A 13,114-nucleotide genomic window follows, 5' to 3' on the forward strand; every position below is an offset into this window, starting at 1 on the left:
TTGTCATACATATGCGCCTGTTAGCTCCAGGCTCATTCCCGAGTTGTCACACTTGCTATCTGGTCACCCCAGGTGTGTGCGGACGCTGGGCGAGCCAGCCACCTGCCTGGAGCCCGCAAAAAATCCTCCCCAACCCTTGGATAATCCCGGGGGCACGTGGGCGCGTTCCTGGGGGGGTCTACGCCTGGCGTGATTGGCCGCCGGGCCGCTCACTGTGCCCCACAGGCGGGTACCGGCCCCGCCCCTTCTAAGCTCCCCACATCCGGGTACCTGTCAGCCGGCCGCGCCGCCGCCCGCTTTCTGTTCTCTCTCATTCAGGCGGACTGGAGGGAGCGCAGGGAAGATGGCGGCGGGGCGAGCCGGCTCCTTCGGTTCCTCTTCCTCCTCGCCGGGGCTCGGCGCGGGGGGCGGCCCGGCCGCCGGCTTCACCGCCAGCAATAACGCGGAGCTGCGGGCGGGGGGCGAGGAGGACGATGGGCAGAACCTCTGGTAACCGCCCACCTCGCCGGGCCGCCGCCGCCCGTTACCGTCTAGCGCCCCCGCTCCGCGAGAGCCTCCGCCCGGGGAGGGGGACGACGACACAGCCCCCCCCCGCGGGGCCCCTGTGAGGCCAAGTAATGCGGGGCGGCGGCGGGCTGCTCTTGTCAGCGGCAGCAGCGCCCCCGGCCCCATCCCCCTAGTGCGCGCGCGTTTGTGTGTTTGGGGGGGGTCTTGCTTGTGCAGACACGGGCGTGGCCCCTGCCTGACCGGGCTCTGTCTCCCCTCAGGTCCTGTATCCTCAGCGAGGTGTCCACGCGCTCCAGGTCTAAGCTGCCTTCGGGGAAAAACGTCCTGCTGCTGGGTAAGTCACCCCGGCTCCCGGGGAGGGGTCTGGTGCCGGGCGGCGCCCCAGCGGTGGGGCCGAGTGTGCAGTTTGCCGGGGGCTGGGTTAGCGCCCCGCGGAGCCGCCGCTGTTTGTTGGGCGGGGCAAGTCGTACCCCCTGTCTCGTAGCGCCTCCCCCCGTTGGGAGCGGGGGTTGCCCCCCCTGAGGTGGCGGCTTTGGAGGAGGGTGGCGCTTGCCATCTGTCTTCCCTCTGGGGAGGGCGGGTTCCGCTGGCTCCGTGAGAGGCTCCCTCAGCATCTCCCTGGTTCAGGCCGTCAGCACGGCTGGACGCGCAAAATCTGCGTCCAGAGCCCCTGCAGCGTGGGCGGCTACCGCCGCCCCTTGTTAGCCGGGTGGGCGGGGTCCCTGCTGGGTCCTGGCCACCATGTACGGGGGCCTGTCAGCAGCATTATCGTCTTGATGTTGTGCAGCAGCAATGGCATCTCTTGTACTGGTTTTCTTTGTGCTTTGCTATGTCCACCCAGTGGAAGCATCCAAACCCTGGCTTGCTTGTGGCTCTGCTTGGCACTTACTGTGGCCTGAGGACGATCAGAGTTATTGTGGGGCGGGGGACGAGAACTAGAAGCTGTAAAAGTAAACAACAAGGAGTCTGGTGGCACCTTAAAGAGTGACAGATTTATTTGGGCATAAGCTTTTGTGGGTTTTTTACCAGTTTGGGGTGTGTCATAAATATAAAGGGAAGGGTAAACACCTTTAAATCCCTCCTGGCCAGAGGAAAAACCCTTTCACCTGTAAAGGGTTAAGAAGCTAAGACAACCTCACTGGCACCTGACCAAAATGACCGATGTAAGATACTTTCAAAGCTGGGGGGTGGGGTGGGGGAACAACGGGTTCTCTCTCTTTTTTTTTTTTACCCACAAAAGCTTTTGCCCAAATAAATCTGTTAGTCTTTAAGGTGCCAGCAGACTGCTTGTTGTTTTGTGGATAGAATAACACAGCTACCCCCTGATACTTCTAAAGGTAAATAATATGCAATCATGCAAAATACAGAAAACTTATTGTGGATGGGAAGGGACAGATTGCACTTCTTGACAGAAAAGCTATTAACCGGAGCCAAGAACTGACAACTTAAGCCTTAGGGGGTGCATTGATGAATTTCTTAACTATCTTCCTTTACAACATACTAATACAAATCAGTTTGCAGAGCTGTATTAGGAAACCATGTCTCAAGATCCTGGAAGCGGCAGCTCTTCTGGTCTCCAGTGAAGCTTTCTGTGGAGAGTTTGTCATGCTTATCTATTGGTTAATATCCCTTGTGAGAGTCATTGAGATTAGTTTATTCAAAAATAAATCAGTGTCCTTTTTCTGCTTCCCTGTATAAATTTAAGTGGGGGACTTAAGATGGCCAATATGGATGAAAATGCCATGTAAGGATGAGGTGATGTTCTAGTGGAACTGGCATAGGTCTCATTAACTTTTAAAGTTTTTTTTAATATTGTGAAGTGGGATAGCGAGATGGATAGTCCTTTGAACTGCCTCCTGTTCCTAGCTAGATTGTGTTTTGTTTCACATTTTCATGTAAGGGATGACTGAAGTGGGTAGTTACCAGCATTTGTTTTTATGATAAGCATCTTCTGAAATTAAGTGGGATTGATTTATTCATGCTGGACTGGGGAAATGTGTTTCCAGGTGTGGTCCTGGCTGCCAATATTGCTCCTCCCCCTACCCCGCCTTTCCTTTATTTTCTTACTGTTCTAGGCCTTAGAGCAGTGGTTCTCAACTTTTTTTTTTGCGGGACCACGTGAAAAGTGCTGAGGATCTCGGCGGAACCACTTAATGATCTTTCCAAATGTTGTTTGTACCGTTAACTAATTATTATAAAGCGCTTTGGATAAAGCACTAAATATAAAAAATTACTTACTTTTTTTGTTCTACAAATAAAAGCACACAACTCATATTTTAATATCAGTCTTACCTTTCTAATGCAGTGGATGTGCCGTTTCTCCCCTGCTGCGTCAGCCCCCTGAGCTAGGGCTGGAAAAGAGGGGGATCTCTCCCCCGCCACAGAGCTGAGACTGGGAAGGAGGGTCGTCTCTCTCTGGCAGCCACAGCCCTGGAGCTGGGGAAAGTTGCCTCTTTCTCTGGCCGCCGCAGCCCTGCACATCCCAAATTCCCCTTACCCTCTCTTCTCACCCCACTACCCCCTCCCACCTACCTCCTATTCCTCCCCCACCTTACATGTGCATCTTCTCCAGAGTCCAGGCACCTAATTAGTGGAGCCACAGCTGCGTGGCTCCACTAATTAGGGGGGTGGCCCTTCAGTCTCTTGTGTGAGGCCGCACCAGGCATATGCCTTGGAACTATTTGCGGACCACCTGAAATGGAGCTTGCGGAACCACTTGTGGTCCACAGTTTGAGACCTCTGCCTTAGAGTATATTGGCCATCCTTGAAAGCAGTGGTCTCCAAACTTTTTTACGCCCAAGATCACTTTTTGAATTTAAGGGCAACCCAGGATTCTTCCCCCCCCCCCCCCCCCATCTCTCACTCACTCACCCTTGCTCACTTTCATTGGGCTGGGGGTAGGGGTTTGGGGTTTGGAAGGGTATGTGGGCTCTGGGCTGGGGCTGAGGGGTTCACAGTGTGGGAGGGGGTTCTGGGATGAGCCTGGGGCAGGGGGTTCGGGTGCAGAAGGGTACAGGGTGCTGGCTTTGGGACGGGGGTCAGGGCTGGTGCTTGGGATGCGGCCTCCCACTGGGCAGCACTTACCTCTGGCAGCTCCCAGTTGGCGGTGCAGCATGTCTGCCACTAAGGCAGGCTCCCTGCCTACCCCAGCCACTCCTGGAAGGGGGCCAATGAGCCCCTGTGGGCCTGGGGGTCAGCATGTGGCTCTGCGTGCTGCCCCTCTATGTAAGCACTGCCCCCGCAGCTCCCATTGGCCGCAGCTCCCCCGTTCCCTGCCAACGGGAGCTGCGGGGGCAGTGCTTGCAGGCAGGAGCAGTGCGCGGAGGGAGACCACTGCCCCCCAGGGCCATGGGGCGTGTTGGCCACTTCCGGGAGTGGCGTAGGGCTGGGGCAGGCAAGGAGCTTGTCTTAGCGGCAGCCCTGTTGTGCTGCCAGAGATTGCGATCGACTGAGAGATCCTCTAGGAAGATATTTTTTGAGGGTCTGGCGATTATTCTTGTTGTTCTTCATCATGTTATCTATTAGCAGCATGCTGCCTAATGCATATAGCTAGCAAAAGTGGGAATGTGGAAATGGATGCAATAGATCAGAGACTAGGCATACCTGACACTGATATCTCAGTATCTGCTTCCTGAAAGCATCGAGAGCAGGGGTCTCAAACTCCCAGCCCGCGGGCCATCTGTGGCCTGAGACCCTCCCCAATGTGGCCCACAGTGCTCCAGCAGTTTTGGGGCTGGGTCTCTTCCTTGGCCCCAGGCACTTCCCCTCCCCGCATGTCCCCCGGGCGACTTACAATGGCCCACATGTCCCACCACCAGCAGCTCAGCGGAGCTGAGCAGCTTCTGCTTGCTCGCTCCACGTGTCTGCTGGCCCCACCCTGCAGCCCTGGGGCGGGGCAGGGCTGTGTCTCCGCATGCTGCCCCTGCCCAAGCGCCCCTGTGGCCAATGGGAAGTTGCGGGGGCAGTGCCTGGAGACAGTAACACACGGAGGCCCCCAGCCCGCCCAGCATTGGAGCCCCAGGTAAGCGCCGCACCCCCTGACCCCCTCCCAGAGCCTGCACCCCCTCCCCAGCCCCCAAACTTCCTCCCACAGCCTGCACCTCTCCCCTTCCTCCTGAACCCCCATCCCCTGCCCCAGCCCAGAACCTGCACCCAGCACCCCAATTCCATCCCAGAGCCTGCATCCTGGGGGGGGGTGGAGTTTGGGGAGGGGCAGAATTTGGGGGGGGCGGGTTCTGAGTGGCATGAGTGACATTATTGGCCCACTCGGGGGATTTGAGGACTGTCACTGTCCCTAAAGTAAACCTGAGTTTGAGACCCGTGATCTAGAGGAGTAGCTGTTTGGATTGTCATCTCGTCTGCTCTCTTTAGTATTGAAGGTAATAAGTGTGGTGAGGTTTGCCAGTATCTCCTCTGGGGTTTCTTGCTGATAGTGGCGGAAAAATTTATATTAGCCTTATGATAAAAAGGAAGTCTTTTGTCCCTTCTAGTGTAATTTTTATATACACATTGAACTAACTTCTGGAATGAAGGGAAGGGGCAACCAGTACTTTGAGCAAGTTTGTCATACAGATGACCTGCAGCATCCTGAATATCATGTAGACGTCTGAGTTCAGATATTCCAACTAATATCCTTAAGTAAATTATGAAGTGGATTCAGTCAGTAGCATACAAAATTGTTCCAGTATGCACAAGGCAACTGATAGGCTCCCTAACTTGTAAGGGAACAAACCAGCTGCTTCCTGTCTGCCCACCTATTTCTCTACATTCTCATTAAGTCTGTCCAGCATATTGCCACTAAAATTCTCACCACCTGCTTTAACTACGTCAAATTCTTTAAAACCATTCAATGAGTTCTAGTGCCTTCCATACTACGCTAAAAGACATTCCTAACTTCAAGGGCTAAACACCTTTGTTCATGTTTAAACTGAATCTAGTTTCACCTTCTCCATGTATTCAGCTCTGCTTGATGTTCAGAGTTTTGAGTGAGCAGTCTTAAGAATCTTTTTTTTTTTTTTTTTTTAAAGCCTTGTTGCCTCCACATTTTCTTTGAACCCCAAGCATCCCACTTCGTATGGCTAAACCATTTGAGTCTTTGAGAGTGAGACCCTGTTCCTGAGGAGTGGCTGCCAGGAGGTCTGGAGAGGGGACGGGACAGGAGGGGAGGAGAGGGATCTCAAGCCTAGCTTCCACAGTCTCCAGCTAAGAATTTTACGTGACTATAGCTAATTTCTCTACTTACACTCTTCTGTTTTTGTAATGGGTATGGGCCACTGCTGTGTCTTCTCTTCCTTCTTCTTCAGCAAATAGTGTTTCCTCTGATGGCATAATTTCTGGATGACCTAGTGAGTATCACTGAGCTTCAGAAGTCTAGTTTAAACTTGCAAAACTGTCATGAGACTGTACCAGTCCAAGCTACAAAATCTACTTGCCTGACCTTACTATGATAATGAAAAACTAATGTGTTGTCCATCAAAATTTTCCTAGTCCAACGGATGAATAAAACTCTGCAGGTGTGTTCTGATCACCTTTATCCATAGGTTGTTTTGAGCTGGTACTTGATAGCACACTGTTCTGGCACTACTGATCATTGATCTCACTCTTTGTACTATCTTGATTTAATTGATTTCTGTAGAATTTCAAGCTTCACTCTTAAAATAAATAAAAACTTACTCCCCCCTCAACAAAACCAAACCAAACCCCAAACATACATAATCCTTCCCTTTCCACATAGAAAGAGAAACTTCTGAATGTGAACCATGTTTAAGTCTGCAGATTGAAATAGTAATTCTGAGGTGTCTCATTCATCTCAGTGAGGCATTAACCCTGAACCCTAATGTTAGAGAAAAAAATATAATAAGTCTTATAAGACCTAGAGTCATAGCCTATATTCAGTACTAGGTTTGAAAACTCCCCACCAGTGACAAAATAAAAACTTTCCCTGATTAGTGCAAGAATTCCAAATCAGTGAGTTTCCACAGAAATAAGGTTTTTGTTTTTACCTTTGTGGCTACAAAATGTATTTTCAGAATATGAATTGAGTACTACTAACAGACTGCTCCAGTTCTTCTTCTGCTAATAACTTTCCAAGCAGCAGATTTAAATTTTCTTGGAGCCATTTCAGTGTTGTTGTTCAGAACTGTGTGAACAGTTATAAAATTACATAAATATTTGTCACCTTTCTTCTGCCTGACTGGTAGTGGGTATTGGAGCTATTTCTGGAGGCAGACTCAAAAGTGAGGGATGATGAAGGTATGGGGTCGGAGGTGGGGACAGCGGTGGATATCCCACACACATTAAGTAGGGCAGGAGAGTCCTTTCCTTCCGGTAGGGAATTTGAGGTGGAAGTTTGGATATTCAAATGTGTCGGATATAAGAGGCTGATAAAAAAGAGAGCCCCAGAACAGGGTCTAGGGATATCCTCATCAGGGCAGATCCCAAAGGGAATGTATCCTGCTTGCAGATTGAACACAAACCAGATTGAGGTGGTCTGGCTGAATATTCAGTTTATGTCCATCATTGACTATCTTAGTGCATTGTTCAAACACTCAGTTACCAATTTTACATTTGCAAGCAATATACAGAGTATTGGAATGGCCATTTCACAAGGTTTCATTGGTCATCTTTGTTTCAGTGGCAGAGAAACTTTTGGCTATTTAATCTGTAAGGACAATGGACCAGATTGTCTCAAGTGGTTGGCTGCAGTGTAAACACCTCATGATGTGAATGTACCAACCTTGAAGGGCAGGGTCTAGGGATTGTTTCCTAATAAAAATTCCAACATCCTCTGATGGACCCCTTCCCCCCATCTTTTCATATTGGCCTCCAGTTATTGGATGCCCCCTCTTCAACCCTAAATAAAGTTACTGCTGTTGATTGATTTCACAGAAACATCCAGGTATTCTGGAGTTGTGGGTAGAGCTTAATTGCAGTAATAATGTTTTTTTCCCAAAATGACCTGCTTACTTAGTATCATATTTATAGTACTTTAAAAATAGAAACAGTTAGATCTTTTAGCCCTTCTCTCCAGAGCATTATTTTTAATAACTTCAAAAAACTTCTAAAAACAACTCAAATAATACATTAAGGAAAGATACATTCAATACAGTGAACTTAAATTATTGAAAAAATGTTGCTTACTTTGCCTTACAAGACAGTAAAGTTGTTTAACTTATTTGTTAAATTATATTTAGGTTCAGTGTAACTTATATATTCAGAACTTAGATGATATGGTGATGGGTTTTTATAGAAGTGCCCAAGATTAATCAAAATTATGGATTTTATTCTTTGTCTTACAAGTAGTTGATAAACACAAAGTTTGGCTTATTAGCTTTGTGCTTTGTGAAAGGCCTTTTTCAGTGGCATGTGTAGTTTATCTGAAATCCATTGTATCGCTGACTATAGGTTGTAGAAATTTAAATAGTGGCTTTATTGTTTCACCAGTGCAGGGCTATCTGGGTAGAGTGTTATATTTGAATTATCCTTGAAAATAGTTGTAGTTCACATAACCTGAGGCTCAAGAAGATGGAGACTTGTGCTACCATTAGTATAATTCTTATTATGCTGTTCCAGTATCCCTTTAGTTTCAGGCATGCCCACAGCATTTGGAGTAAATATAATTTCTGGATTTTACATATTTGACCCCTTAGGCTCAGGCTTGATTGTTATGCTCTATCAGCTTGGTAAAGGGAAGTTGAGTCTCTTCTGTTCCAAAGCTCCCTTGAGGGTAATCTGCCGGGAGGGAGAAAGAGTCTGCGCCTATTCTTGCTGCTGTTGGAAGCATACAGAGTCCTAAAAGGCTTTTAAAAAAAATCTGCTTGTTTCTTGTCAGGAATATTAAGTGTAGTCTTTCCTAGTTTTGTTGCTGGACTTTGGCTCTAGAAATATGTATTGTGGACTCTCTGAGAACAACACCAAGTTTAACAGTCTGAATGAAAATAATTTCCTTTTTCATTTTCACTTGTGACATGTCATTTTAAATTTTGAAAAATCATCATAATCCTGTCTGTTCTCAAGTCATCCCAGGTGTCTAAAAAAGACAAGCTAAACAAGACCTGAATTTTTTTATGTGGGAAAAAAACCAAACAAACCAGAAAATTACATAAACAAAACATCTTTCAGGCATTCTACATCATAAAGGTGCAAAAAGACCTGTCTTTTTTTTTAAATGAGACTTAAGAAAGATTGTTTCTGCCATGTAGAGCATTGTCAACAACAAAATGTGAGAGATGCTTGATTTGGGGATGGGAGGAGAGTTTTTCCTTTTTCCTAGTATCAGCAACCTATAGTCTCTCTTCTGGAGAAGCCTGGTAGCCCAATGAAATGTACAAGACTCCAGTTTTGCTTGCTGCTGCAGTCCATAACAAGGACTGAGGTCAGTGAGATTTCAGAAAAAAATCAAGGTAAGGGATCATTAAAAGTGAAGATGTACACACTAGGCAGGGCAGGGAATAGCAGACACTAGATAAAACAGGGAGATTGTGCCTCAACGAGGAGGGATGAGGGTCAACTCCTAACTAGTGGTCATGTCTTAACCAGAGGCTGCAAAAATATGTGGTTGGGGCAGTAGGATCCAGGGCAAAACTTCAGTGGGAAACTTGGCATGCCTAGCTACTCCCAGCAGTCAGAAGGGTATTGTTCTGAGCTTTGCACTAGGATGCTGCCCTTCCTATATGGAGTAGAAATAAAAACTAAGTAGTGATCAGGGCCATTTATTCTGCTTGTAGCTTTGGATGGGTTTGTTTACTCTTTTGAAGTAGAGGTGTTTTTAGCTGCTCTACAACTTAGAGTTTGATATGAAGCTTTCAAGCCATGGATGCAGTTCTTGTTGGTGGAAGCTGTTTTGAACTAAAAGCTTCAGCAGCATACCTGGCAGTGTGCATGAGGGAGATTTCTTTTGTGGGAGAGGGGCACAACCCATTTTGAACTGTACTGAGTGCAGGAAACGCCTCGCTCTCTGTTCTCCAAGTGATTGACCATTCTTTTAAGATTTACAGATGAGAAACAATGTATGAAAGCTAAGTATTTTTACTGTTAAAGAGGCAGTGCTTGACCTTAGCTAACTATGACTTTGAAGATGAAACCATTACCTTAGTACCAGAATTGACTGTGGGAGTCAGTGCTGAGTACACAGGTGAGCTGGCCAGCCTGTCACAGTTAGGAGACAGGCTATAGTACGTTGTATAAGGTGGGCTTCCCATGGCGCGCTCTACCAAATTATAATTGAACATGTTGCTGTAGTCTAGTTCTAGATGTTACACAGACATGGATCACAGTAAATTGAAGGAGGTGAAACGTAATCTACTTCCTAAACAAAGATAGAAAAATGCATTTTGGACTGCTGCTTCTGTTTGTGTCTAGGTGTAGGCATGAGTGAAATAGGACCAAAAGTATTAAACCACTTTCACAGTCCAGAAGGCAGATGTTCTTAATAGAGGTGCAGTCATAGTTTCCAGTAATTAATCAAAATTGCTTCACCTTACTTGCATCACCAGGATTAAGTTGAGCTAGCTACTTTTCATATAAGCTCATATTTCTTTCAGACAGGTGTCACCTACCTGTCCAAAGTCCCCTCTCTATGTAAGGGGAATGCACGATTTCCCTCCTTTTTTTAACAGACTTCCAGGATAGCAAAGATGTTCTAAAATCAGTCTCATGAATAGGTCTTGTTCCTCCAACCTCCCAGTTATCATTTTAGTCCCATCAGCTATTTTTACTGATGCTTTCATATGGTCAGACTGTCTAATTAGGAACAGTAATTCAGCAAAAAATAAAAACTACAAGAGGATACTTGCTTCTGATTCTGCCTTTTGTGGTTTGGTTCTTCAGGCTGCTGTTAATCTTTAAGTCTGTTTCAACTGCACTTTCCCTCTAATCTAGGGTTTTACTGCTTGTTTAGATCACAGAGAGATACTTTAAACTGCCGGAGATGCTATCTGTATGAATAAGACCATTTCTTACCTGTGAACTTAGATAGGGAACAAGAGATTTGAGTTCTGTTTCTGACTTACAGATGTGTGTGACATCTCTGTTCCTATTTCTCCATCTATAAAATGAGGGTTCCTGTCAGGATCTTTGATACTTAGTACATCTGTGTAAAGCACTCACGACTTCTATTGAGCCTTCAATCCCAGGATCTCAAAGTATCACAGTCCAGAGGACCTCTTCCTATGCTAAAGTTAGATACCGCTTCTTTTTATTATCAAAGTATGGTCATATATTTGTGAAATTCTTAAGCAGTTTCCATTTGAAGTTGTGTTCTATTTCATTTTTTGTCTTGGGGCCCAAAATACCAGCACAGTGCCCTCTGTATGAGTGTGTCATTATAACTCTGCCCTCTTGGACTGTTTTGAAATCTTTTTAGGAAAGAGCACAAGTGAGAGAGCTGGTTTTTTTTATACAGAACTTGAATCAAATGCATCACTGTTTACTTTTATAACTCCTACAGATAGCTGCATGCTGTGCATCAGTTCTGACATTATAATCAAAAAAGGCTGCTGCGGGCAGTTAGAAAGTTTTGGGCAGCTGATAATTAACCCTTTCTCCCCTTCCACAAAGAGCAGGCAGCTTATGTTCCACACTCACCACTCCTGGATCCTGCTGAGCACCAACATTCATTTTTGGTGCTCCAACTGATTGATTAGTATGCCACGGAATTCTTTATAACCATATGTAGGGTCTGCTACCTAATGGAATGTGGGAAAACAGCTTGTCATGTTTAGAGATTTTCTGAGAGAAGGATAATCATTAGACAGGTCATCGTGCCAATCATCTAATCTTGTTTAAGATTGCAGTTGGTCTCTCCTGCCTCCCCCTTCTTCCCCAAGAACAAAAACCCCTTGCTTTCTTGATGTGAAAGTGCTGACACAGGACCACTTCTACTTCCTTGGTTGCTCTGATACCTGTTTAAAGCAGGGTAGTATAGGTTGATCAGAGGCAATTTATAGAGCTCTGTCATGCTAGGAGAGATACTTACATATGTTGCAACCCTACCTTGCTGTAATTGTGAACTTCATATTGATTCTCTTTATTCTGAATTTTCTCCTGTCTGAGGTTCATCTGACTTAGTGAGATATATAATATTTGTTGAGCATTCTAAATCAAACACTGAAAAGAGATTATTTTAAATGATGTATTGACAGAGGGTGTCTTCAAAGGCTATAATAGCTACCTGGTCACAATCTAATGAGGGTGGGTTGATTGGGTATTTATATTACACCTCTGCCCCGATATAACATGATTCTCGGGAGCCAAAAAATCTTACTGCGCTATAGGTGAAACCGCATTATATCAGACTTGCTTTGGCGTAGAGTATTTCCGTTAATAGTCACTTCCCGCCCCCGACTGACCCCTCAGAACCCCCGACCCATCTAACCCTGTGCTTCCTGTCCCCTGACTGCCCCAACCCCTATCCACACCCCCGCCCCCTGACAGGCCCCCGGGACTCCCATGTCCTAGTCAACACCCCTGACCGCTCCACCCCCAGAACCTCCAAACCACCCCCCCCCCCCCCCCGCTCCCTGTCCCCTGACCACACCCCGAGACCCTCTGCCCCTTATCCAGCCACTCGGCCCCGGTTGGGCACCCTTAACACGCTGCTCAGAGCAGCGTGTCGGAGCCAGACACGCTGACGCGCTGATCTGCCGGAGCGCGCGGCCCCGCACCCGGAGTGCTGCTTTACCATGTTATATCAGGTCGCATTACATCAGGGTAGAGGTGTATTGGTTGCACTGTCAGTGTTCTGGTCACTTACTAGTGCAAGTTACCTTTAAGCATTTGATACTCACTTGACTTTCCAAGCATATTATATTTACCACTTAATCTCCATCAAAGTACAAAAGGATACAAGTACTCAAATTTAAGTGGTCACACATTTAAAGAATACAGTATAAATATGCATTTTTTGGTTTGTAGGTAGTGTTCCGTTTTCTTTAAGAAGACGAACAAGACACAACTAAACAAGATGAGTTAACTGGGAGTTGACTTCATATGAGGCCCTGTAGCAAATATAATTGTTACACAAGTTATTTCTTGCTAATGATTCACTCTCCAAATAATTCAATATGAAAAATGGGTGGATGTTTACTAAAAGTCTCCATGGATAAGGTGGAAGCATTTTCAAGTAGAAAATGAAAAATATTTTAAAACTCTGATGGAAGACACAATTATTGAATTTTTTGTTGTTGTTTCTGTAAGTCTTTTATGAAGAAAATTGCTCCTCCCACTTCCCCTCAAAACTGTTTTCTTGTGCTGTGCCAGTTACCATAGACTTTTCTATATCTACTCTAATTAAAGACAAAATTATTCGAGAGCTCCAGTAAGAGTAAAAATAAAACACCAGTTCATGCTATGCCTTGAGTTCAACTGAAGCTTAACATTGTAGAAGTGACTTTAGGGTTTCAGAAATAGGGTGTAGCTTTTGTACAGTGCTTGCTTATCCCCTTTATGGTATAAAATAAAATGTCTGTAGAAAGGACATTCTGAAATCTTGTCTGTGCAAGAGAAAAATGGCTGAAGCGTAGCAACTTTCATCAAAAGTATCGCTTTACTGGTCGTAGAGGTGTATAAATGCTAGGAGTGTAGACTGCTCAAGTGTTCAGAGAATGTT

At 46.1% G+C, this 13,114-nt stretch overlaps 1 protein-coding gene across 1 annotated transcript in view; it reads left to right on the forward strand.

The window, feature by feature from the left end:
• The first annotated feature begins 213 nt into the window (after positions 1–213).
• Positions 214–13,114, forward strand: part of DYNC1LI1 (dynein cytoplasmic 1 light intermediate chain 1) — a 56,463-nt gene continuing 43,562 nt past the window's right edge. Inside the window, exons 1-2 of the mRNA XM_037890369.2 lie at positions 214–489; positions 768–841. Of these exons, the coding sequence (XP_037746297.1) occupies positions 344–489; positions 768–841 (220 nt within the window). The 5' untranslated portion in view covers positions 214–343. The remainder of the gene's footprint in view (positions 490–767; positions 842–13,114) is intronic.

This window comes from Chelonia mydas, chromosome 2, assembly GCF_015237465.2.
Source record: "Chelonia mydas isolate rCheMyd1 chromosome 2, rCheMyd1.pri.v2, whole genome shotgun sequence".
Lineage (NCBI taxonomy): Eukaryota > Metazoa > Chordata > Testudines > Cheloniidae > Chelonia > Chelonia mydas.